This window comes from Pelophylax lessonae (genome assembly GCF_965119305.1).
Source record: "Pelophylax lessonae genome assembly, chromosome: 8".
NCBI lineage: Eukaryota > Metazoa > Chordata > Amphibia > Anura > Ranidae > Pelophylax > Pelophylax lessonae.
In genome coordinates, this window is record NC_138775.1 from 143237713 (window position 1) to 143264427 (window position 26715).

General features: G+C 41.4%; 1 protein-coding gene across 1 annotated transcript in view; it reads left to right on the forward strand.

The window, feature by feature from the left end:
- Window positions 1–26715, forward strand: part of GORAB (golgin, RAB6 interacting) — a gene marked incomplete at its 5' end in the record, with an annotated part of 73152 nt that overhangs the window by 34159 nt on the left and 12278 nt on the right. Inside the window, 3 exons of the mRNA XM_082266315.1 lie at window positions 11345–11675; window positions 22474–22575; window positions 25977–26117. Coding sequence (XP_082122441.1) covers window positions 11345–11675; window positions 22474–22575; window positions 25977–26117 — 574 coding nt within the window. The remainder of the gene's footprint in view (window positions 1–11344; window positions 11676–22473; window positions 22576–25976; window positions 26118–26715) is intronic.

Below are 26715 nucleotides of genomic sequence, written 5' to 3' on the forward strand. Positions count from 1 at the left end.
GGAGGACCCCAGAGCTCAGCACGGGGGTCATTCAGGCAACCCCTACCATTATTCCCAATAAATACAAAGCATTCTCTGGTTTGACCAGGTGGAGAAGCAGGATGGTGACATCATGATTTCTTTACCTCATCCAATCCGAGAACACTTTGCATTTATTGAGAATAATGCATAGGCGGTGTTCCATCGAATTGCGTAACGGAAGGGATGTTCCGACCAAAAAATACTGCGCTATGCGTTCCACGGCGCTATCCGATGCAAACACTTCATGATCTGATGGGTAGCAGTAATAGAACACCCATGCGGACATCTTAATACACCCAGCTATGTCTTTAATTCAGAGTAATTTTAGCAATAAAGTGAGCGTATATAAATATAGTGTATACAGATATCTGTGCTGCTGTTTGGATGTTTAATTTTGAACGCATAAAGCGCAGAGCAGTGCGGGGTGAACCAACATGGCCTCCTCTACCTTCCTACTGCTGGTGTCCACCTTCTTTCAAAATGTAACTTTAAAACAGCATCACAGATATTAATATACTATATTTACAAATGCCAAATTTATTGCTAAAATTACCCTGAAATTTAAGACCTTGATAGGTGTAGTAAGATGTCTGCATAGGTGTTCTATTAGATTACCGCTACCCTTCATGGAAGGTGTTGGAACGCATAGCACATGCGCGGTAAGTGTTTTTTGTCGGAACATCACTTCCGTTACACAATCTGATGGGTAGCGGTAATCTGATATAACAGCGGCATTAATGAAGAGGCACTGATTGGCAGCACTTGTGGGTGCTGTTGGGACTGCACTAATAATCAGTGCCCTGATTTTCCGTGTAGATGTCCCTTTAACACAAGCCAGTTATCAGCTCTCTTTTTCTCCTCACGCTGTCAGTGTGAGGAAGGAAAAGCCAATAACCGGCGTTTGTTTACATCCATGGTCAGCAGGCATTGGACACAGCTGATCATGTGTGATTCGCCCTTTACTTCAACCTATGATGAGTTGAATCCGAAGAACTCATCGATCACAAAGTGCACAGGCAGCACGATCACAGTAGGTTGTCATATGACGGCCTCCCAACAAAGTAATCCCATGCTGTAGCAGTCTTTCGGCTATAGCAAGGATGGAAAGTGGGTAATTGACAACTATGCCAAGCGAGCAACCTACTGTGTTCACTGTGCTAGCAGGACAATGGCTCAGCACTGAACACTTGAGCTTGCAGTGATGCTGTAGTAATAGTAGTGCCTGCTACTTTATTCCGTCTCCACGGCGATCTCACAGGTATGGCACGTGCATAGTTATATTGGTCCAAGCTGGACTAATGTAACTATTCAAAAATAGCTGTACCTGGAATTTAGCTTTAACCACTTTAGGTCCGCCCTATAGCAGTTTTACTGCTACAGGGCGGCACCTGTATAAATACGTGATCTGAAACTTTGGATAATTACCCTAAATTTTATGAAGAAATTAGTCTTTATTTTCAATTTTTTATTGGATAGGTTTTATAGTACAAAGTAAAAAAGTCTCTTTCTTTTCAGAATTGTCGGCTTTTTTTTTTGTTTACAGCACAAAAAATAAAAACCGCAGAGGTGATTAAATGCCACCAAAAGAAAGCTCTGTTTGTTGGGAAAACATGACTTTCATTTTATTTTGGTACAGCTTTGCATGACCATGCAATTTTCACTTAAAGTAATGCTGTGCTGTATAGCAAAATATGGCCTGGTCATGGGGGGGGGGGGGGGGGGCTAGATCATCCGGAGGTCATGTGGTTAAAGTAGAATTTCAGGCTAAACCTGACTAGTTTTAAAATCCCTCCCCCTTTCTCCCTAACGCCTACTGTATGCCAACTAACATGTGCTCTCCTTGTAGAGACTCTTTAAATTGTAGAGTTGGGGACTGCAGATCACAGGGTGCCTTGTCGGGGCCTGCAGCTTACGCATGTATTTGCAAATGTGTGCAACCAAACCCGTTTTTAACGCATACTGTTAGACAGGTCAATTTGGTTGGTCGCTGGCTGGTTGGTAAGTTGTGACTGGAAATCTCTTTGTTTTTTTGATCCGCGTCCGCCCTTCCAGTGCTCCTTACCACTAAGACCAGTTATAGGTGGAGGCGGTGACCACTTTTTGCATTGATATCTATATTGAGCCAGGCACTGACACCTTTGCCGCCATTGTGCGATGTGCTGGGTGTTCAGTGTGACCCTGTGCCTTTAAGGAGGGGTGGGCTCCCTCTATTCACCTGTCCTCCATCTATCCCATTAAATGCATGTGCTCTCATTGTAGAGACTCTTTAAATTGTAGAGTTAGGGACTGCAGATCACAGGGTGCCTTGTCGGGGGCCTGCAGCTTACGCATCTATTTTCAAATGTGTGCAACCAAACCCCTGTTTTTAACGCATACTGTTAGACAGGTCAATTCGGTTGGTCGCTGGTTGGTTGGTAAGTTGTGATTGGAAATCTCTTCGTTTTTGTGATCTGCTACAGGGCGGCACCTGTATAAATATGTGATCTGACACTTTGGATAATTAGCCTAAATTTTATGAAGAAATTAGTCTGATTTTCAATTTTTTATTGGATAGGTTTTATAGTACAAAGTAAAAAAAGTCTTTCTTTTCAGAATTGTCAGCACAAAAAATAAAAACCACAGAGGTGATTAAATGCCACCAAAAGAAAGCTCTATTTGTTGGGAAAACATGACTTTCATTTTATTTTGGTACAGCGTGGACCATGCAATTTTCACTTAAAGTAATGCTGTGCTGTATAGCAAAGTATAGCAAAATATGGCCTGGTCATGGTGGAGGGGGGGGGGGTAAATCATCCGGAACTCATGTGGTTAAAGTAGAATTTTAGGCTAAACCTGACTAGTTTTAAAATCCCCCCCCCCTTTCTTCTTAACACCTACTGTATGCCAAATAACCTGTGAAATAAAGGTTTGTATAGATAAGATGTTGTACCTTTGCCCAGTGACAAAGAAATGATCAGTCTATAATTTTAATGGTAGGTTCATTTTAACAGTGAGAAACAGAATAACACCAAAAAATCCAGAAAAACGCATATCAAAAGTAATCAATTGATTTGCATTTTAATGAGTGAACTAAGTAAAACATGACTTCGTACTTGGTGGCAAAACTGTTGTTAGGAATCAGGTCAGACGTTTCTTGTAGTCCAGGTTTGCACACATCTCAGGAGGGATTTTGTCCCACTCCTCTTTGCAGATCCTCTCCTAGTCATTAAGGTTTTGAGGCTGACTTTTGGTAACTCAAACTTTCAGCTCCCTCCACATATTTTTAATGGGATTAAGGTCTGGAGACTGGCTAGGCCACTCCAGCACCTTAATGTACTTCTTCTTGAGCCACTCCTTTGTTGGCTTGGCCATGTGGTTTAGGTCATTCTCATGCTGGATTACCTATCCACAACCCATTTTCAATGCCCTGGCTGAGGGAAGGAGGTTGTCGCCAAAGATTTGATGGCACATTCCCTCGTCCCTTTGATGCGGTAAAGTTGTTCTGTCCCCTTAGCAGAAAAACACCCCCAAAGCATGATGTTTCCTACTCCATGTTTGACGGTGGGAGTGATGTTCTTGGGGTCATAGGCAGCATTCTTCTTTCTCCAAACACGGCGAGTTAAGTTGATGGCAAAGAGCTCGATTTTGGTCTCATCTGATCACAACACTTATACCAAGTTTACCTCTGAATCATTCAAATGTTTATTAGCAAACTTCAGACGGACCTGTACATGTGCTTTCTTGAGCAGGGGAATTTTGCGGGCGCTGCAGGATTTCAGTTCTTCATGGTGTAGTGTATTTTGACTATGGTCCCAGCTGCCTTGAGATCATTGACAAGGTTCTCCAGTGTAGTTCTGGGATGATTCTCCATTATTATTAGGGCTGAAACAACTAATTGATTAATAGATTATGAAAATAGTTGTCAACTATTTTCATAGTCGATTAGTTGGCCTGCATACAGAATGCATTATTTGTTTACAGATCACAAGACACAGTGAAGCACACATACAGCTCAGTACACCATCCATAGATGTCAGTGCCTTAGAACTTGTAAATGTGTGCGGAGCAATGCCTCATGGGACATGTAGTCCTGGGCAGGAAGTGAGTGGTTCTAAAGGCAGAAGTTTTTTTTACCTTGCCATAGGGGCACTCTATACTTTACTTTGCAGTTTGCCATTGGGGCACTCTGAAGGCAGGAGGAGCCAGAAGCTTCAGGGGGACCCAGAAGTGGAGAATCAGGGCTGCTCTGTGCAAAACCATTACACAGAGCAGGTACGTACAACACATTGTTGCATTTTTAATTTGCCCACCAACAAATTGGCCAAAAAAAAAGCATAAAAAATGCAAATCACAGCAAAATCACTTGTGCAAAAAGCATGAAAAGCAAACTGCATAGGTGTAAATAGAGCCTTATGCTGGCCATACACATCGATTTTTTTTTTTTTTGGACATGAGTATTCATACGAAAAATCTTCGTACATTCGCTGAATGAAACCATGCCATTTGAAAATGTTACTTGCTTTTAGCATTCACTTTTAAAATCAATGTCATTTCTGAACGAAAACCACATTCGCTGTCTGAAAATTCCTTTCACCAAGAAATTTTCTATTCTCTTATTTTATCTACTAACGATTTGAAAATCAAACAAATGTTCTTAAAATACATTTTTTTTTTTTTTTTAAGGAAGACATTGTTTTTGTATGGCCAGCATAAGTGACAGCAGGCACAGGTAGCTTTTATCAAGCCACTTGCCTATGACAAGGGAGCCTGTCATACATAATATTTTATAGTTCTGTCTGAAAACCAGAATAAAACAGCCTTTCATTTTCTTTTTTTTTTTTTTTCTTTAAATAAAAAATTTGATTTCCGATTCTGATATTTACCAGGTTCAACCTCTAATAGTATATACAGTATATCTCTTCTGTCTGTTATTATCAGAGTGGATTAGAGGTTTTGCTCCCTAACCATGTAGTTGGTTATTTAGATTTAAAACTGCATGTAGATATTACATTTAGATATTTAGGAATACATTGCCTTTTTTTTTTTTTTTTTTTTTAATTTACATATTAACCAAATTATATATCACACTTTTTTTTTTTTTTAAGGTTATTATCCGATTAGTCGATTTAATCGAAACAATCAGCTAACTTATTGATTATGAAAATAATAGTTGCAGCCCTAATTCTCATGATCATTAAAACTCCACGAGGTGAGATCTTGCATGGAGCCCCAAACGGAGGGAGATTGACAGTTATTTTGTTTCTTCCATTTGCGAATAATCGCACCAACGGCTTGGCGATGGTCTTGTAGCCCATTCCAGCCTTGTGTGGGTCTACAGTCTTGTCCCTGACATCCTTGGACAGCTCTTAGGTCTTGGCCATGGTGGAGAGATTTGAATCTGATTGATTGCTTCAGTGGACAGTTGTCTTTTTATACAGGTAACAAGCTGAGTTTAAAAGCACTCTTTGGGAGTGCTCCTAATCTCTAAAGCTCGTTACCTGTATAAAAGACCCCCGGGGAACCAGAAATCTTGCTGATTTGATGGGGGATCAAATACTTATTTTACTCATTAAAATGCAAATCAATAACTGTTTTTGAAATGTGTTTTTCTGGATTTTTTTTTTTTGTTTTCTGTCTCGCTGTTAAAATAAACCGAAAATTAAAACTGTACAGTACTTATCTGTTTTCAAGCTGCTTCTGTACGGTCATATAATTTAGCTCCCCTGTGTCAGCCAGCAGCAGCTGCTGGGCAGGTGAGAAACTGCTGACAACGGATGAGCCATGGGAGCCAATGGGTGATGTCGCTGCTCCCAGGCATTACCAGCCGTTGAGTGCGCTCTCCACTGCAGCTGGCGCTAGCTAACCCAAGTGATTACGTATACAGAGCTTTCTTGGTGTTTGGAGGGGGGAGGTTTAACCATGGAATTCAGCGTTAACAACTTTACCCCCAGGATAATTCTGGCTTTTTTCATTTACACGTAAACATTTTTTTTTCTTCCAAGAAAATTGGTGTCTAACACGCACCTTCACTTTTAAAAGGGAAGTTTCAGAAAAAAAAATTTAATATTTAAAATGAACAGTACACTGCCCCTTTAACAGCCCCCCTATACATTTCACTGCCCCCCCCCATGCACAGTACATGCCCCCTTTCATTGCACAGCCCCCCTGCACTCCCAGGAGACCCCCAGTCTCCTGGGACAGCTGTGCCAGCGTACTCTAAAGTAAAAACAAAATCACTGCTAGACCCTTTCCATAGATGCTTCCTACAATGTGTCACTGTTACTGTAAACCAATGCCTCTAAATACCTCAGTAACTCCGTTCTTTCATGTCATGTGACTGCTCTCCTCTGATGTTTAACCACCTCCCACCCGGCCATAGTACATATATGGCCGGGCGGGAGTCTCATCCTTCTGCATGGACGTTCCGGAACGTCCTTCAGAAGGAGAGAGATTGCGCCGCCGCGGGCACGCGCAGCGGCGCGATCTAGATGTGCCTGTGTCCCTCGGACACAGAGCAGCAACATTTGGCAGGAGGGCCCTGTGATTGGCCCTCCTGATCACATGACGGCTGTGTCCAAACACAGCCGTCATGTAATGTAAATAGAGCCGTTGTAACGGCTTCGATCTCTTCTCCTCCTGACAGATCCTGTCAGTGAGGAGAAGAGGAAAGGATCGGTGCTGCAGCCGGGGGGATCAGTGAGTATTTCTGATTACTCACTGATCACAGGGGGGGGTCTGTGCTGGTAATCAGAACATTGATTACCAGTGCAGCCCTGGGGGGGGGGGGGGAGGGGTGCCACTAAGCCACCAGGGATGCCCACCCATGACCACCAGGGATGCCCACTATGGCCACCAGGGATGGCAAGCAGGGCCCAGAGAGCCTGCCAGTGCTCTCCCTATCAGTGTTGCCCACCAATGCCATCTATCAGTGCTGCCCACCAGTGCCGTTATTGCCATCTATCAGTGCAGCCCACCAGTGCCCATTATTGCCCACCAGTGCTGCCTATCAGTGCCCTCCATCAGTGCCGATCATTGCCGCCAATCAGTGCCCATCAGTGCTGCCTATCAGTGCCCATCAGCGCTGCCTATCAGTGCCCACCAATGCTGCATATCAGTGCTATCTATCAGTGCCACATATCAGTGCTGAATATCAGTGCTACCTATCAGTGCCAACCCATCAGTGCCACCCCATCAGTGTCTCCTCTTCAGTGCCTGTCAGTGCGGCATCATCAGTGCAGGAAAAAAACATATCTATTTACAAAATTTTATAACCTAAACAAAAAAACTTTTTTTTTTTTTTTCAAACTTTTCAGTCTTTTTTTATTTGTGCACCAAAAAAGAAAAAACCTGACGGTGATCAAATACCACCAAAAGAAAGCTCTATTTGTGGGAGAAAAATGACACAAATTTGGTTTAGGTACAGTGTTGCATGACCGCGCAATTGTCATTCAAATTGCAACAGCGCTAAAAGCTGAAAATTGGTCTGGGAAGGAAGGGGGTTTAAGTGCCCAGTATTAAGGTGGTTAATGGCCAGTCATGTGATCGCTCTCCTCCACCAATCTGAAGCTACATTCAGAGGAGGAGGAGGAGGAGCGGGAGGAGGAGAGCAGCCAGCAAGAACAAAACTAACAAGGTATTTAGAGGCAGCGTTTTTCAATGACAGTGATATAATGTCGGAAATATCTATAAAAAAAGGCATGATTTTTTTTTCTTAACTGCAGAGTACGCCGGCAGGGCTGTCCCAGGGCCAGGAGAGGTAGGGTGGCCAGCCTGACACCCCTCCAATGTGTGGCACCCGGGGTGGACCACCCGATCCCCATCCCCCCCTGTTGGGGAAAAAAAAAAAATATCGGCGTATAACACGCACCCACTGCTTACACTATATTATTTATAGGGGAAAAAAGTGCATGTTATACGCCGATAAATACGGTACTTAGACAATATATACATCTAATATTACGATATTAGCACAGCAGTTTTTCAAACAAAAATATTTTGGAAAAAATACACTCGCATTTTAGGGAACACAATATAATACCCAATTTTTTTAAGAAATATTAAAAATCTTACACCAGGGAAATGGATACCAAAAATGTCATTCTTTATTGCGCACACCCATGTAATGACAACAAACTACATACATTAAATTATCCATAGGCAACACCTTTTACAGGTTACCAGTTTAGAGTTACACAGAAGGTCTGGCCCTCAAATTTTGCTCCTGCTCTTACCTTCGTGCCAATACCTCATGTGTGGTGATCGTCATTTACATATGCATGTTGGACCTATGTGTGCAATCACATTGCATGTAAACACAGGAAGACAGGCTTTTTAAAAAAAAAAAAATATATATATTTTTTTTTTTTTAAATTGAATTCTCCAGAATACAAAAAGAAATAGAAACGTCAGCATGTTCATGAAAGAGTTGCATAGGAACATGTAGCAAAGCCATAGAATATACCATGCAGGGGGTATGTTTAGGCCAAACCTAATCTTATCAAAGATTATATAGTGTATATCTTTTTTTTTTCCACTGTAACTTTCTTTTTTGATCAACTCTATTGCTATCCCAAGGGAGGAACAACAGCCATAACATGTCTTCTTTATGTAGAGTTCTGGGGTCTGACCCCATATCTCTCCTCTGGCCCCCTAAAGCATTTGATCAAACTGAGATTGGTTAGAGCAGATGTTGTACAAGAAGGTAACGGCTTGCCAACAAACCCGAATCAGAAGTGATGAAATCCTTCCAGTTTTCAATTTCTGATGTCAGGGAAGGGGGGGGGGGGGGGGCTTCTGTTCCTTCTAGTCTTCTCAGTTTATGCTGTTGCATCTGTCCCCAGCTTCCAGGTGGAACGAGAGAGCCTGGGAAAAGTTGGGGGCTCCTGCTGGAGTCTTCACTATGTGTGCTTTCCCATTTAGAGCTACAATCGCTCCCTTTTTAGAAATAAAATCTCATTTAGCAAAAAAAAAAAAGTGACTTTACTATCACTTTAAGCTGGACATGCACTATGCAAATTTCTGTTGGTTCCTGATGAAGAAAACTTCCTGTATTGTTAGCATTACCCTGTCCTGTCTAGTTGCTAGGATGCAGACCTTGCCCCCAGCATCACAGAGAGCATTCCCTCATTCAAAAGCTATGCATGTCAAAGGAACACTGAGTTCAGCGTCTGCCGTGTCCTAGCAAGTGGCGTGTATGAAGGAATGCTAATACTACATTTTGTGGAAAAAAAGGCACATTAACACAATACATTTAACGCATATACATGCTAAGCGTAGGGAATTTGGTGTGAATCCAGCTTCGAGCTGGACTAATCCCACTTCTGTTGTATTTTACTGTAGCATGCATTAACATGCACTATTGATTGTGGGTCAGTTTGTGACCCTGACCTGTCACGTCTAATTTAACGTAAACTTTTTTTTACTAACATAGTAAAATGTTAAACGGGAATCCACTGGCCATGCACTAGTAGATGTTTGAATACACATGTATACAAAAACATTGGATGACTTGATGAATGTTCAAAAGACTTTCAAATTCGTATTTGCTTTTAACCACTTGCTGACTGCCGCACGACTATTTACGTCAGCAGTCAGCCCCTCACAGGCAAAGCGACGTAGGGCTACGTCGCTAGCCTGTAAGGGTTTTGGGAGCGAGCGCGCGCTGTTCTTACACATCAAGCCACAGCCAATCACAGTTAGAAACACGCCCCTAGGGACACACTTAACCCCTCCCTCTCAAAAGTTAACCCCTTCACTGCCAGTGTCATTTTTACAGTAACAGTGCATATGTATAGCACTGATTACTGTAGTAATGTCACTGGTAACCCCAAAAGTGTCAAAAATGTCAGTCAAGGGTACGATCTGTCCGCCCCAATGTCGCAGTCCCGCAAAAATAATTGGCGATCGCCGCCATTACGCGTTAAAAAAATTACAAAAATCTTTCCCTTTGTTTGTAAACGCAATAACTTTTGCACAAACCAATCAAAATACGCTTTTTGCGATTTTTTTTTTTTTTTTTTTTTTTTTTTTTTTTTTTTTTTTTTTTTTTTTTTTACCAAACATATGGTTAAAAAAAAATTGGCCTAAAATGTTAAATTTTGATTTTTAAATTTTTTTGTTTTGGGAATTTCATATAAACAAAAAATGTGAAAAATATTGTTATTTTTGCAAAATTGACGCTTTTTTTGTTTATAGTGCATGATCAAAAAATTGCACAGGTGATCAAATACCACCAAAAGACAGCTCTGTTTGTGGGGAAAAAAAGGACGCCAAATTAGTTTAGGTAGAGCGTCGCACGACCGCGAAATTGTCCATTAAAGTCAAGCAGTGCCGAATCGCAAAATAAGCCCTGGTCAGGAAGGGGGTAAAATCTTCCGGGGCTTAAGTGGTTAACATTGAATTTTGGGACAAATGGACTTTACTGAACAAAAACCACATTCACTGAAAAATTCTTTATCCTGCTTTAAACTTTTTTTTTTTTTCTTGTCACGATGGTCGAAAACGAATACCTATTTGATCCCAGAAATTATTATAGAATCGAAGGAACGCTCCTAAAAAGAAAAGTTTGTAACATTCTACTAGTTTATGGCCAGCTTAAGAAATTAGGGGCACAATATCCACAGGTACTTCAGTCTACGGATATTCCTGAAACATGATTGCCTAGAATTATGGGTTGCACATTTTTTCTCAGATCTTGATGGTTTGTGGGCAAATATTCAGGCAAATCAAAAAGTGTTCTCTGACTATTCTGATTCTGTCTTCATTTACATTACTGAGATTTACTGCATTTTCAAAGGTTTTTGATTACTATTTTTTAAATATATAAGGGGATTGTAAAGGTTGTGGGGTGTGTGTTGTTGTGTGTGTTTTTTTTTTTTTTTTTAATACGTTATACTTGCCTACTCTGTGCAATGCATTTGCACAGAGTGGTCCTGATCCTCCTTTTCTGGGGTTCCCTGCCTGCACTCTTCACTCCTCCTTTTCAGTGTCTACCACCATAGTAATTGGGGGCAGATATGGGGCAGATACGCAGGCTTGCACCCGATCTGACTGTCCATAGATCCACACAGTGCGGCTTGGCTCCTCCCCCCCCCCCCCCCTTCTCTCTGCTCACTGGCTTACTATAGCAGGATCCAATGTCTCCTGCTGCTCTGCTGTCCCTGAGCCTATGAGGAGAGAGAAAGTGAGCAGCACTGCTGCTGGATTGAGATTGGGCTCAGGTAAGTATTTAGGGAAGGTGGAATGCACACGATTTTATTTTTTTAACCTAATGCAGAGAATACAAATAAATCTACATTAATTTTTTACAACCATTTTCACAAAAAACTTCACTTTTTATTAACAGATTTATCACACAATCTTAAACAAGCATGTCCCCCTGAAGCATTTTTAAGCCCCCCTCAACCTTCTGGCAAGAAAAGTTCAGAGGAGCCAACTCAAGGAAAGAAAAGTCTTCAGGCACCAACTCCGAAAAAGGCTCTGAAGGATCCGGGTAAAGCAACATGTGCAGAGTCCAAACCAAAGATGACTCCGAGTGTGGCTCCAACGCCCAGCTCACCCAAATTGCAAAATCTTCCGGAGGCATCAATAATAAAGGACAAAGATCACAAGTCAGAGCCACAGCAGAAGAATGTTGAAGAACCAGATGAACGGCTATTAAAAATGGAGATGGAACTGTTAGTAAGTTTTTTTTCTTTTTAAAAAATAAATAAAAATCACACTTCCCATGAATTGGTAGGACATATGTCCACGTTACCAAATCATATCATTTGGTTGTTTTCAATTACCATTGAAGTTTGATTAAATCATTATGGCAGCATAATTTTTACGTTTTATTTCCTTTGTTTAGTTCATATGCAGAGTGTGATTATGATGTCAGTTAAAGCAAATTTTATAAATACAAAACTATATATATTTAAACAATGTAGGTGTTCTTAACCACGTATTAACCCCTAAAGACCCACTCCAGGCAGCATGAAAACATTACTGGCTCTCACCCCTTTAACTGCAAGGGTTAAATGCTTGTTTAGTCTGGGGTAAAGTAATAAGCTGTAATTACTTTTAAGAATCCACTGCTCACATATGTTCCAGCTCTCACACGTTTCATTCTCCATCTCGGTCACCCCCAACCAGGAACAAAAGATAGCCACAATTCAGATCTATAACCTGCTCTAAGGCCGTTCTGCTGAAATTCTATTTACTCATTTCACTCGCTAAGTGCTAATACTCTGAGCAATATCGCCAAAATGAATCCCTTGCCATGAAACATAATGTTGCTTTGTTAAAGCTGAACTCTAGGATTAAAAATCCCTTGCAACGTGGCTCTCCTCCAATGCAAGGGGTAAATGCTTGTTAAAGGCTAAGCTTTTTTTTTTTTTCCTTTAGGGAAAAAAAATAATAAATGCACTGCCGTGCTGAGTTTTGACTTTAAATGTGACCACAGCTGTTGGGGAAAGAACCGCTGTCACACCTTAAATATAAATGCAACATGTTCTAAAGATGAAACCAAGAGTTGAGGCAGGGCAGATGGAGCATAGGTGGACGAGACATGATATCCAAAGCGACAGCCTAAACGTAAAGGATCTGGCTGGAACGGCAGATGGAACACCAGCACTGACAAGCACAACTAGAAGGCAGCTCACAGGAGATAGGGTCTCTGGATAACATGAAAACAAACAGGAGCGCCACTCTAAGTGCAGTATTAAAAGGACTGTGGCTTTGTTAAAAAAAATTAAGCAACTTACAAGATATGTGCACATCAGACCCTCCAGGGGTCAGAGAGGCTATAACACAAGCCGCGCGTCTGAGGCTCGGCAAAATCATACGTGTGTCGGATCTGTTGGTGGGGAGAGCAGGAAGCTTCCAAACCGACACTGCACAAGACCGCATGTGTAAGCAGCCAGGTTCCTGGTTGGGCGTGACGTCAGCACAGGGGACCATGGACTGGGTGTGGCTAACGTGTTTCAGAGCCGCCCACGGCTCCTTTCTCCAAGAGCCTTTAGATAGGAGCCGTGGGCGGCTCTGGAATGCGTTAGCCATGCCCAGTCAATGCCCCCTGTGCCGACATCACGCCAAACCAGGAACCTGGTGGCTTACACATGTGGTCTTGTGTAGTGGTGGTTTGGAAGCCTCCTGCTCTCCCCACCAACAGAACTGACACGTATGGATTTTGCTGAGCCTCAGATGCGCTACTTGTGTCGCTGCTTGTGTTTAAAGCCTCTCTGACCCCCTGGAGGGTCTGACGTGTACATATCATCTTATATCTTGTAAGTTGCTTAGTTTTAATAAAGGCTTAGTTTTAATAAAGGCCTTTTAATACTGCACTTAGAGTGGCGCTCCTGTTTGTTTTCATGTTCTAAAGATGAACTTGGCCTTTAAATCTAGGGGTAGAGAAATAAGCTGGAACACTTGCCTTATTCCTCACTCTGCCAGTCTTTAGACACTTCTCTTTTCTCTGATGCTGTGAATGGGCCCTCTCCTTCCTTTCCTTTTCTTTCCTTTTCTTTCCTTTTCTTTCCTTTTCTTTCCTTTTCTTTCCTTTTCTTTCCTTTTCTTTCCTTTTCTTTCCTTTTCTTTCCTTTTCTTTCCTTTTTCTTTCCTTTTTCTTTCCTTTTCTTTTCTTTTCTTTTCTTTTCTTTTCTTTTCTTTTCTTTTTCTTTTTTTCTTTTTCTTTCCTTTCTTTCCTTTTTCTTTCCTTTTTCTTTCCTTGCAGGATTATTGGACCGAACCTCTGGCCGGAGCAAAAAATTTAAGTGGTTTCAGGGAACGCATAAAAGAAGCCTGTCTGGAGCAAGGAATGGGGTATTATAGCCTATTCACCTACCCCTAGATGTAACAAGCATTTAACCCTTGCAGTGTGGGGAAGACTGACTGCAAGGTGTGTGTGTGTGGTGGGGTTGTTTTTTTTTTTTTTTTTTTTCTATGGTGTCCAAAGTGTGGCTTTAATGACAAATATATTGTATATTAATATAAATTGAAAAGCTTTGTGTACATAAAGTTGACCTTTTTTACGTGTATATCTGAAAGAAAAAAATAGTTTAAGTTTTCTTTTAGAGGAAGTAAACCCTCCTCTGCAACTTTTACCTATAGGTAAGCCATAGGCTTACCTATAGGTACTGTAAATATCTCCTAAACATGTACCGTTTAGGAGATATTTACCTTGCATGCAGCCAGTGACATCACTGGCGCATGCGCTCTGAAGGAACGGCCGCTGGTTCCGTTCCTTCAGAGCCCCGTGCCGTGACCGTCTGCTCCCGCGCGTGTGCGAGGGAGTGACGTCACCGCGGCTCCGGCCAATCAGATGGCCGGATGCCGCGATCCCGGAAGACAGGCGACTGAACATGTCGCCCGTCATACAGCTAAGCGGGCGGCACGGTGGGGGCTCGTTCTAAGGTAAGTATTTCATAATGAGCTAGTATGCGATGCATACTAGCTCATTATGTGTTTTCTCTTTTCAGGTTACAACCTCTTTAAGTACTATGCTACCTGTCTGTCTATCCTTATGATTTATGTGGATATTTTAATAGCCAAGGCATTTAAAATCAATTAAGGTCAGAGTGAAGTCAGTTTGTTCTGTTCATTAATTGCTCACTACCTGGTAATGCAAATGCATAATAAGCATGTCTTAAACACCTGTGTATATCTATGTGCAGTTACTTCTGAAATTAGGTCTTACATTTTTAAATTAGGACAGAAAAAAAGAAAAAATACACAGGTGCATCTCAAAAATTTTGAATGTCGTCAAAAAGTTTTTTATTTCAGTAATTCAATTCAAGAAGGGAAACTTGTATATTATTTAGATTCATTACACAGAGAGTAATATATTTAGGCATTTCTTTCTTTTAATTTTGATGATTATGGCTTACAGATAGTGAAAACCCAAAATTTAGTATCTCCGAAAACTGGAATATTAAATAAGAGCAATAAAAAAGGATTTTTAATACAGAAATGTTGGTTTACTGAAAAGTTGGCCTACTGAAAAGTATGTCCATGTACAGTATAGTATGCACTCAATACTTAGTTGGGGCTCTTTTTTGCATTAATTACTTCATTATTGAAGCATGGCATGGAGGCGATCAGCCTGTGGCACTGCTTAGGTGTTATGGAAGCCCAGGTTGCTTTGATAGCAGCCTCTTGACAATACCCCAAAGATTCTCTATGGAGTTTAGGCCAGGCAAGTTTGCTGGCCAGTCAAACACAGTGATGCAAAGATCGTTAAACCAGGTTTTGGTACGTTTTGACAGTGTGCACAGGTGCCAAGTCCAGCTGGAAAATGAAATCCGTATCTCCATAAAGCTGGTCAGCAGAGGGAAGCATGAAGTGCTCTAGAATTTCCTGGTCGGGGGCTGCGCTGACTTTGGACTTGATAAAACACAGTTGACCAACACCAGCAGATGGCATGGCTCCCCAAATTATCACTGACTGTGGAAAACTCACACTGGACCTCATGCAACTTGGATTCTGTGCCTCTCCACTCTTCCTCTAGACTCTGGAACCTTTATTTCCAAATTTGTAAATGCAAAATTTACTTTCATCCGAAAAGAGGACTTTGGACTAGGGATCGACCAATTATCGGTAACCCCAAAATATAACAGACAAGGGCTCACTGCTCGAGGTGGTGTAATTGTCTGATGACTCACACAGGTGCATGCCCCGGCTCGCCTCCGTGAAAACTTGATAAAGGAAAAGGAATTGGCAGCACTCTGGGTTGAGTCAAAATCCAGATTTATTGACTGGACATCCAAATAATGACAATCGTGACAAGGTAGACGCGTTTCACACACTGACTGTGTGCTTAATCATTACAAAGAAAAATGGATATAACATCTCAATATATACACACACAAAAATCCAATCATCAATTAAAAAGCAGGTGATACAAATAAGGGGTAAACCATTTTCCTAATTACCGAGGACACTTATAGACCCATAAAACCTATATGTGAAACCAGTGAAAAATCAAATGTGAATGCTGTGACACAATTGTGTATGAAAAAATATATAAATGCAAAAAATCTGATAAAATCTAAATATGTATAAACTATGTGTGAAAATTAAATGTATTGTGATTAAAGATATGGATAAAATTACCATTGTTTAACCACTTAAGCCCCGGAGGATTTGGCTGCTAAAGGACCAGGGGTTTTTTTGCTTTTTTTTTTTTTTTTCTCGGTACTGCGACATTGCGGCGGACAGATCGGACCCTTGACTGACATTTTTGACACTTTTGGGGGTACCAGTGACATTACTGCAGTAATCAGTGCTATACATATGCACTGTTACTGCAAAAATGACACTGGCAGGGAAGGGGTTAACTTTATTGGACAGGGAGGGGTTAAGTGTGTCCTAGGGGCGTGATTCTAACTGTGCAGGGACATTCCTATTGGTGTAAAAGCAAAGATCAACCGTTCTACATAGTAGAATGGACAGATTTTCACTTTTACACAGGGAGAACTGACGCAGCTTGTTTACACAAGCCGCTCTGTCTTTCTCCCTTCACAGGAGCGATCGTAGTGTGACCGGCGGACATCGAGTCCGCCGGTCACACGCACTGACTTGTCTGTGAACGAGCCGTGGCGGGCGCGCGCCCGCCCGCAATAGGCTCGCAAGTCAGTGACGTACCAATACGTCACTCTGCCTGGCCGGGGCTGACCGCTGCAGTATATAGTCGTGCGGCGGTCGGCAACCGGTTAATCACAATACATTTAATTTTCACACATAGTTTATACATATTTAGATTTTATCAGATTTTTTGCATTTATATATTTTTTCATACACAATTGTGTCACAGCATTCACATTTGATTTTTCACTGGTTTCACATATAGGTTTTATGGGTCTATCAGTGTCCTCGGTAATTAGGAAAATGGTTTACCCCTTATTTGTATCACCTGCTTTTTAATTGATTGGATTTTTGTGTGTGTATATATTGAGATGTTATATCCATTTTTCTTTGTAATGATTAAGCACACAGTCAGTGTGTGAAACGCGTCTACCTTGTCACGATTGTCATTATTTGGATGTCCAGTCAATAAATCTGGATTTTGACTCAACCTGGAGTGCTGCCAATTCCTTTTCCTTTAACACCAAAATATATCCGGGGCCGATATGCACTTTCCCCGATATATCGGTATTGGCTCCGGCGGTTACCGATTATTGCCGTGACGTCAGCGCGTATGTTGCGCCATGCGCCTCCATGCACTGGGAGTCTGGGACAGCTTCCGCGCCTCCCTCAGCCTCATTTGGAGTTTCACATATGCGCACACAGTGTGTTTTACACCCGCTGCTGCCACACTGGAGTCTCTGCAGTGCACAGTCGGGATTTCTTCTAAGTTCTTATCAAATCACAGTACAGTGACATAGACACAGTGCACGTTGTGTAACACAGCCGCCGCGGCCACCCACCCACCCACAGCTACTCAGTGCCAGCCAGCCACCCAGTCCCACACACCCACAGGCCTGTACCAGCCAGCCACAGGCCCTGCTTGACTGTACCAGCTAGCCAGCCACAGGCCCTGGGCCTGTACCTGCCAGCCAGCCAGCCACCCACTGCAGGGTGCCAGCCAGCCACCCACTGCAGGGTGCCAGCCAGCCACCCACTGCAGGGTGCCAGCCAGCCACCCACTGCAGGGTGCCAGCCAGCCACCCACTGCAGGGTGCCAGCCAGCCACCCACCGCAGGGTGCCAGGCAGCCATTTTGTTTGAGCCTATATATTCATTAGTGTCTCAAGTTTCAATGGAGATGGATGGAGATAGAAAAATGAAAAGTGTGGTCTGGGACTATTTCTCTTCTCCATTTCCAGGAAAATCAGCAGCACTGTGCAACCCTTGCAAAAACAATGTAAGCATGGGATCAATAGCTGCAAAAAACAAAAATACGTCTAAACTTTGGGCTCCTCTAAGAGTTCATCATGTTGAATTGTATCATGCAGCACAGAAAAAACAAAATGAATCACAAGGTGAAACCTCACTATCCCAGGCAACAATAACAGATATGTTTCAGAAAAATAAAACAGGTGGCTAAAATCAGATGTAAGATTGCAGCTGCTGGACAGAGTAATCACAGAGATGATGGTCACTGATAACCAACTATTTACAATAGTGTCTGACTCTGGATTTAATCGGTTGATGTCCATACTTGAGCCAAGGTACACGCTGAAGAGTGACAAATTTTATCGAACTGAAATGCTGGAAAAGATTCACCAAAAGGTCATTGAGAAAGTAAAGGCTATGCTGCAACCAGAGAATGCTGGCAACTCTCTCATTCATGACTGACTGCTGGTCAGGACAAACAGAATCACTAATGAGTCTTGCATGCCACTTCATTGACAGTGGATGGACAAGAAGGCATTTGGTGTTGAATACAAAAGTGATGCAAGGATCCCACACTGGGAGTACATTTAGAGAAATGTTTCTAGGCATGCTAGAAGAATGGGGAATCACCAAAGACCGAGTGATGCTTGTGCTGCGAGACAGTGGAGCGAACATGGTTAAAGGTATGAGACTTGCTGAAGTGTCAGACCTCAGTTGCATGGCACACTTCCTCCAACTTGTGGTAAATGATGGTCTGTCAAACCAGAAAGCTTTGCTCGACATTATTAGCATGCTAAAGAAGTGCACAGGCCATTTCCACCATTCTATCCTTGTCAAGCAGCGACTGAGGTGCATTCAGGAAGACCTTGGCCTAGCCAAAAACAACTTGATATAGGCTGTTCCAACACGATGGAACTCAACACTACACATGTTGCAAAGGATGCTGGACCAGAAGGGAGCTCTCACCATATATTTTGGAGAATATGGACTTGGAGGACGTTCTTGTCCTACTGCTGATCAGTGGGACATAATAGCCAACATCATTGAGACCCTCCTGCCCATTGAGGAAGTGACACTAGAGGTGAGTCATTACGACTCATCTGTGTCCTCTGTCATCCCATGAGTGAGAGTGCTGAAGATGCTGCTTCAACAGAATGAAGGACCCAACACACGTGGCATTTAAGCATGTAGGCAGGCCATGAGGGACAGCCTCGCCAAACGTTTTGAGAAGCATGAGGAGAATAAAAATGTTGCGCTTGCATGTCTTTTGGATCCTCGATACAGGAACCATCCTTTCTCTTCTGATGTATTGGCCAAGGCAAAACAATCGCTGACAGAATATATTAAACAGAAGGTGCAGGAGGTCCCTGACGAAAAGAAAAGTCAAGACTAGAAGGTTTCTGATGTGGAAGAGCAGGATGCAGGAGAAATGTCCAGAAAGACAATGAACAGAAGAGCAAATTCATCGTGGTCAAATAGATACCATGTTCAGCGTTTTTTTATTGGGGCCTCATGCGGAGGGTTCTTCAGAATCTGCAATAATGAGCCTGGATGATGAACTTCGACTCTTATTTGAAGGAACCAGTAATTGACAAAAGAAGTTGTCCTCTTCAGTGGTGGAAAGAAAATGAGGCACGCTACAAAAGACTTGCTTCTCATGCTAGAACATACCTTTCTGCTCGTCCTTCCTCGATACCAAGTGGAGCTTGTTTTTAGTGAAGTGGCAGCAGTTTATGAAAAGAGAAGAAGCTGCTTAACTGGTGAACATGCTGAAATGTTATGCTTTCTGCACTATAATATTGTTCTACTTAACTGGGAGTATTGAAGTGTAGTAGTAGTGTCTGTCCAGTCCATTGAGTCCACTCCAATCCTCTGTCTAGCTTTTTTTCTAGCAGTTTTGCACTGACAGTGGATTGGAGTCAGTGGACTACTGCTGCAGTAGTGCGTCACTCACTGCTGCAATAATTTAAAATCACTACTGCAGTCACTGCAGTAGTGCAGCAGTGATTTATAATTATTGCAGTGAGTAAGTGCCCTACTGCAGCGGTAGTCCACTAACTTCAGTCCAATCCACTGTGTAGCTGTTGCCTAGCTTTTTTCCTAGCAGTTTTGCACTGACTGCAGTAGTTGCAGTGAGTGCCCTACTGTAGCGGTAGTCCACTGACTCCAGTCCAATCCACTGTCTAGCTGTTGCCTAGCTTTTTTTTTTTCTAGCAGTTTTTTTTACTGACTGCACTGCAGTAGTGATTTAAAATTATTGCAGTGAGTGAGTGCACTACTGCAGCAGTTTATTATGCATTAATGCACAATCAGATGATGTTAAACTAAATGTCCCTGCAATTAAAGTTTTCCTATCAGTTTTCATGCAGTTAAGGTGTGAAGAACGAGCCCTTAATGTTAAAAATGTTAATAAAGATTTACGTGTTCAGTAACAGATTTGTGTAGAAATTTGTGTTTTTATTTAGCTAAATTTTAAGTGTACAAAAATATCAGCCGATACCGATATGCGATCGCTAAAATATCGGTATCGACAATGAAAACCCGATATCGGTCAATCACTACTTTGGACCCTTGAGCAAAAGTCCAGTCCTTTTTCTCCTTAGCCCAGGTAAGATGCTACTGATGTCTCGAGTTGAGGAATGGCTTGACACAAGGAATGCGGCAGTTGTAGCCCATGTCCTGGATACGTCTGTGTGGTGGCTCTTGAAGAACTGACACCACCCAAAGTCCATTCCTTGTGAATTTCCCCCAAATTCGTCAATAGCTTTTTCTTCATAATCTTCTTAAGGCTACGATTATCCCTGTTACTTGTGCACCCTTTTTCCTTCCACTCAACTTTCCATTAATATGCTTGGATACAGCACTCTGTGAACACCCAGCCTCTTTAGCAATGACCTTTTGTGACTTGCCCTTGTGGAGGGTGTCAGTGACTCTCTTCTGGACAGCTGTCAAGTCAGCTGTATTCCCCCAGGATTGTGTAACCTACTGAACTAGACTGAGACCATATAAAGGCTCAGGAAACCTTTCTAGGTGTTTGATTTAATTTAGCTGATTAGAGTGTGACCCCCACCCCCATAAGTCTACAATATGGAACTTTTTTACAACTTTCTAGTTTTCTGAAATGCTGAATTTGGGGTTTTCACTAGCTTAAAGCCATAATCCTCAAAATTAAAAGACATGATTGGAATATATCACTCTGTGTGTAATGAATCTATAAATTGAGTTTCACTTTTTTAATTGAAATTCTGAAATGAACCACTTGCCGCCATATCGCATCCCGTACGTCATTTGACATCAAGTGGTTGTACTGGAGTGATAGCTGCAGACATCACCCCCGGTACCATTTTTTTTTTTTTTTGAGCCAACGGTTGGCTCTTGTAATATCAACCAACGCGGCTAAGCAGCCGCTCAGCTGTTGTTACAAGCAGCGGGAGGGGACACCCCCTGCACCGTTCACCCGGCCTCTTCCATTCCCCCCGATCTTGGTGTTTTTTAAATGCTTTCAAGTGCAAAGGAGGGGTTTGGGGTCTTATAGACCCCGGATCCTGCCATAAAGAGTAACATATTTTTTTTTTTTTTTTTTAAATGAAAGTGCCCTGGTCCCGACCTCATGCAAACCGCGATTGTCCACTTGAGGTATTACCGCGAACATCAGATCATGGGCAGTAATTCTAGCACCAGACCTCCTCTGTACATCTAAAGTGCTAACCTATAAAGGCTTTTAAAGCGTTGGCTATGAATACTAAAATTTTATGTCGTTGGTTGCCTTTCTGCAGGTGTGTGCGATTTTTTAAAGAGTGACATGTTTGGTATCTGTTCACTCATCGTGACCTCTTTTATATTTTTAAAAAAAATTGGTGTGTGTGTGTGTGTGTGTGTGTGTGTGTGTGTGTGTGTGTGTGTTTTTTTTTTTTTTTTTTTATAAACCGTTGCGCAAATACCGTGTGACATAAAAAAAACTGCAAAATCCACCAGTGGCAGAAAATGCCTGGTCTTCAACTGGTTAACTTTTTTAAAGATATTCTAATTTCTTGAAATGCACCTGTATGTAAAACAATTATATGTTGCCATTAAACTGAACATGGGGGGGGGATGATGGATGTTCAAGTATTTAATATTGTTAAACCTCCAACCTATCTATCTATATATATATATATATATATATATATATATATATATATATATATATATATATAATCTCCCTGAAATGTAAGGATCAGTCACTCCACTCCACACTGCTGTAGCTAAGCAAATTGCAAAAAATCAACAAGGTAGAGGAGTTGACCCTAAGTGAGGTGAAGGTGAAGGGGTACCTCCTCTTGACACCAGGTTCATCGCCTAACTGTTGTAGGTTCATAGGTTCAGAGGTATACTCTTCCCTCTTTCTTCCTACTCATCCCCTTACCCCCTACTTTTTCCAAGCCCTCTCACCTTTTACCTGAATTCCTGCTTTCTCATCCATGTAGAAAATAAGTGGTTTGAAAGGCTGCATTAGCTTAACGGCACTAAGGTAAAACAAAGGGTGAAAATCTTTTATTTAAATATAAAAAAAATATACAAAATTCCATTTTTGGTTTACATCCACTTTACCTAAGATATAATGAATTATACCATGTTTTGCTTGATATCTAAATTTAAATTTTATATTTTGGAACTTAAACAGGAAAGACAAATCTCGTTTGGATCATCTTCAGCTGGAGCAGCGTTTAATGGAAGAGAAGAATAAGCGCAAGAAAGCTCTGCTTGCAAAAGCCATTTCTGAAAAGTGAGTGAAACTTTTGTGATACAAAATCCTGTGTGTGTACGTATGTGTGTGTGAGATATAGATAGATAGATATAGATATATATATGTGTGTGTATTTATTCATAGTTTGTACATAGTACTGATCAGCAGAGTATTCACCACTTCCATACAGTGCAGTTACACCCCCTTCCTGCCCAGACCAATTTTCAGTGCTCTCACACTTTGATAATTACTCATTCATGCAACGTTGTACCCAATCCAATTTTTTTATAATATTTTTTTTACACAAATAGAGATTTCTTTTGGTAGTATTTAATCTCCACTGGGTTTTTTATTTTTTGTGATCTAAGTGAAAAAAGAGCGAAGATTTTGAAAAAAAAAAAAAACATTTTTGTTTTTAGTTTCCATTATAAAATTTTGCAAATAAGTGTTTTTTTTCATAATTGTGGGCCAAAATTTATACTACTACATATCTTTGGTAAAAAAAAAAACCAAATTATTGGTTATTATTTAGTCTGTGTGAAAGTTGTAGAGTCTACAAGCTATGGTGCCAATCATTGAAAATTGATCACACCTAATCGCACCTGATGTACCGATGACCTATAATTTCTTGAGACCCTGAAATGTCAGGACAGTACAAATACCCCTCAAATGACCCCTTTTTGGGAAGTAGACAGTCCAGGGTATTTAGTAAGAGGCATGGTGAGTTTTTTTTAAAGTTGTAATTTTTTCCCACAATTCTTGGGAAATTGAAGAGATAGATATATTATTATTTTTGTTTTTTTACACAAAATTGTCATAAGTTATTTCTCACACACAGTATATGCATACTTGCAATTGCACCCCAAAATACATTCTGCTACTCCTCCTGAGTATGGCAATACCACATGTGTGCGACTTTTACACAGCCTGGCCACATACAGAGACCCAACATGCAAGGAGCACCGTCAGGTGTTGTAGGAGCATAAATTACACATATAATTTCATTACAACCAATCACACTTTTGAAGGCCCTAGAGCACCAGGACAGCCCCTACAAAATTACCCATTTTGGAAAGCAAACACCCCAACACATAATCTAGAAGGCATCGGCTGCAGATAGGTACTCAGGTACTCTGATGGGCTGCAGACAGGTACACTGATCGGCTTCAAAAAGGTACTCGGGTATTCTGATGGGTGCCTATGTAAACAAGGCAGACCGCCGTTCTGTGACAGATGAACACAGGGATCCTGTGTTCCTGTATAGGTAGGAAACACAGATCTCTATGTTCATCTAATGCGTACATCCCCCACACAGTTAGCCTCTGGTGTTAACCCCTTCCCTGCCAGTGTCAGTATAGTAACCATGCATATTTTTAGCACTGATTACTGTAGTAATGTCAATGGTCCCCTAGTTTGTAGACGCTATAACTTTTGCGCAAACCAATCAATATACACTTATTGGGATTTTCTTTTTTTACCAAAAATATGTGGCAGAATACATATTGGCCTAAATTTGTTATTTTTTTTTTACATTGGCTGTGTTTTTATAGCAGAAAGTAAAAAAAAATTGTGTGTGTATATATGTATGTATTATAATTTTATTTTTTTTGGCGCAAAAAAATTAAAAAGCCGCAGAAGTGATCAAATCTCACCAAAAAGCTCTATTTGTAGGAGAAGGGGACATCAATTTTATTTGGGTACAGCCTCACACGAACGCGCGCAATTGTCAGTAAAAGTAATGCACGCAGTGCCATATCGCAAAAAAAGGCCTGGTCAGTTTTGACCTTTTTAACCTGACCGATTTAATAGATATAATACACTATGGCTGCCGCTGTGAGCTGTAGATTACTCCTGCTTTCATTATTGGGACTTTGGGAGGTGTTTTAACACTGTTGCAGACCAGTTCAAAGGAACAGACAGGAAGACTCACACTGTGGGTGAAGGCTTGTCTTGAACAACAACATATATATGAGCTCAACACCATTCTGCTTTAGGGGTGTTGTAACGGAATCGCCGACCCACATTGTGCTTGTGGTCTTCTGTCAGTATACGGCTTCCTTGCAGTCATAAACATATATCGATTTTCCAGCCGCCCTACATACAAAACTAGTCTTGACAACTTAGCTTGTATGTGTCTGAAAACCTCAACTCCTTTATTGAACAAGAAACAGCCTTTTATACACTTGAGAAGTAGGTCAGTCATTACATGAACAATGACCCGAATATTTACTCAAACCATCACACAATGGTTGGATAACGAGGTACAGCTTACTCATGGCTAATCCCATCTACATTGCCTTACAAAAGTATTCATTAACATGCTAATTAACTCAGCGCACTTAAACCAGACTGGAAGACCAAACTGCCGACACAAGGCTAAAACAAAATACAATACACATATATTAGAGTAAATCAGCATAATTACGATGTGTGGAAGACAGGTTATTGAGCTTATATTAGCATCTGCTAGGAGTCTGACTGTGTGAAGCCTTATTGGCAATAGGCAGCTAGGCCTAGAGTCCCAGAGTCTTCATATATTATTTTAGATAAATGATTGACAAATATTACTGTCCCACTTGAAGCAATCCAAACCATTAAGTATCTGTCTTTCATTCCCAGTGGCAGTGAGTACCGTCACAGGTGTGATCATAGAAAAATATGGGGACAGGAGTAATAGTGCATAGTAAAAGTACTTGTACACTTTAACACTGCAAACTATTGGGCAATAAGGCCTTCTGTAATTTTCAAGTTGACCACCAAGTGCGTAAACTCCTCTCCCCTCTGGAAGTGTTTGGGGGGGGGGGGGGGGTGCAATGTCTCATTAGTCAACCTATTCAAAAGAAATTGTGGCCCTTCTGCATTTTTTTTTCCAGTTTATTATAATGCACACGGAAGAAGTTGGAGTACAGTAATTGTTAGCATTTTTGTCAGTGAACACAATAAGCCTCAACTTTTGGTGTTAGACGCAAAAACCCTCAACGTTTGTGTAAGCGGACAACCCTAGCCCCCAACATTGGTGTCAGTGGGCACGATAGGAAGTAATAATCCCCAACATTGGTGTCAGTTACTGCAATAACTCCCAGCATTGATGTCAGTTACTGGGTGATTGGAGACGACTCTGTCCTCAGTTTAGCCTTCCTTTCAGTGCAGAAGGCTGTAGCACAGACCAGTCGAGCGCCCACCATCCCGCTGCCTAACTGGTGCCCAACAGTGCACGGTCCGCATGTAGAGGGCCAGCAGGTTGCGTCTTGGGCACAGGGCTATAAGGTCCTATTTTATGTGATAACTGCAGTTATTTGCACCAGAAAGATACACGTAGTGAATGTTGGATGAATATTATTATAAATCTACAATATGTGTTTTTGTTTTTTTTGTTTTTTTTCTTCAGAACGGTTACTGCATATATTATGTTTTGTTTGTATATTTTACTTTTTATGTAGATCAAAAAAAACTCAGGCTGAAGCTTTGAAACTCAAGAGAATTCAAAAACAGCTTCAAGCCCTGGATGATTTGGTGTCTACAGATATTGGCATACTACGCACTCGAATTGAACAAGCATGTTTAGAATTTTCCCAAGCCAGGTAAGTAGTATAGCTTTGTTTGGTCTAGATGTTTACATTTTACAGAATGCAAAACATGTTAATTAGGTTGTTCTTTTCTTCCTTTTTTTATTGAACTCAGAGGAGCAGATTGTCACGAACTGTTTGTTTTTTGTTTTTTTCCCCATTTGCTTAAGCCTGGGTTCACACTGCTGTGGTTCAGACACCGAATGTAATTCGCACAGGAATCGGAGCACATTCCTGTGCGTATTACATGCAGTGTCTCTGGAGTGAATGCGGTGCAATTTAAGCTATACAAATCCATGGCTCAAATCGCACCCCAAACTGGTGCAGGACCCTTTATTTTTTTTTTTTATTTTTTTTTTTTTAATTAATTTTTGTTCGCACCAGAATCTGATCGCATGGGTTTTTACACCCATGTGATCCAATTCTGCAAATCCTGCTGTATTTTGCAAACGGATTGCAGGGTGTCGTTAACTTAACACCCCGCAATTGGTTCGCATGGACCGAATGTAGTGCCGAATCCACAGAAAATTTGCTGTGACTTTGCACCGCATAGATAGTATATATAGTAGTTGAGATTGAATAAAGACAATAGTCCATCCAGTTCACCAGTTCA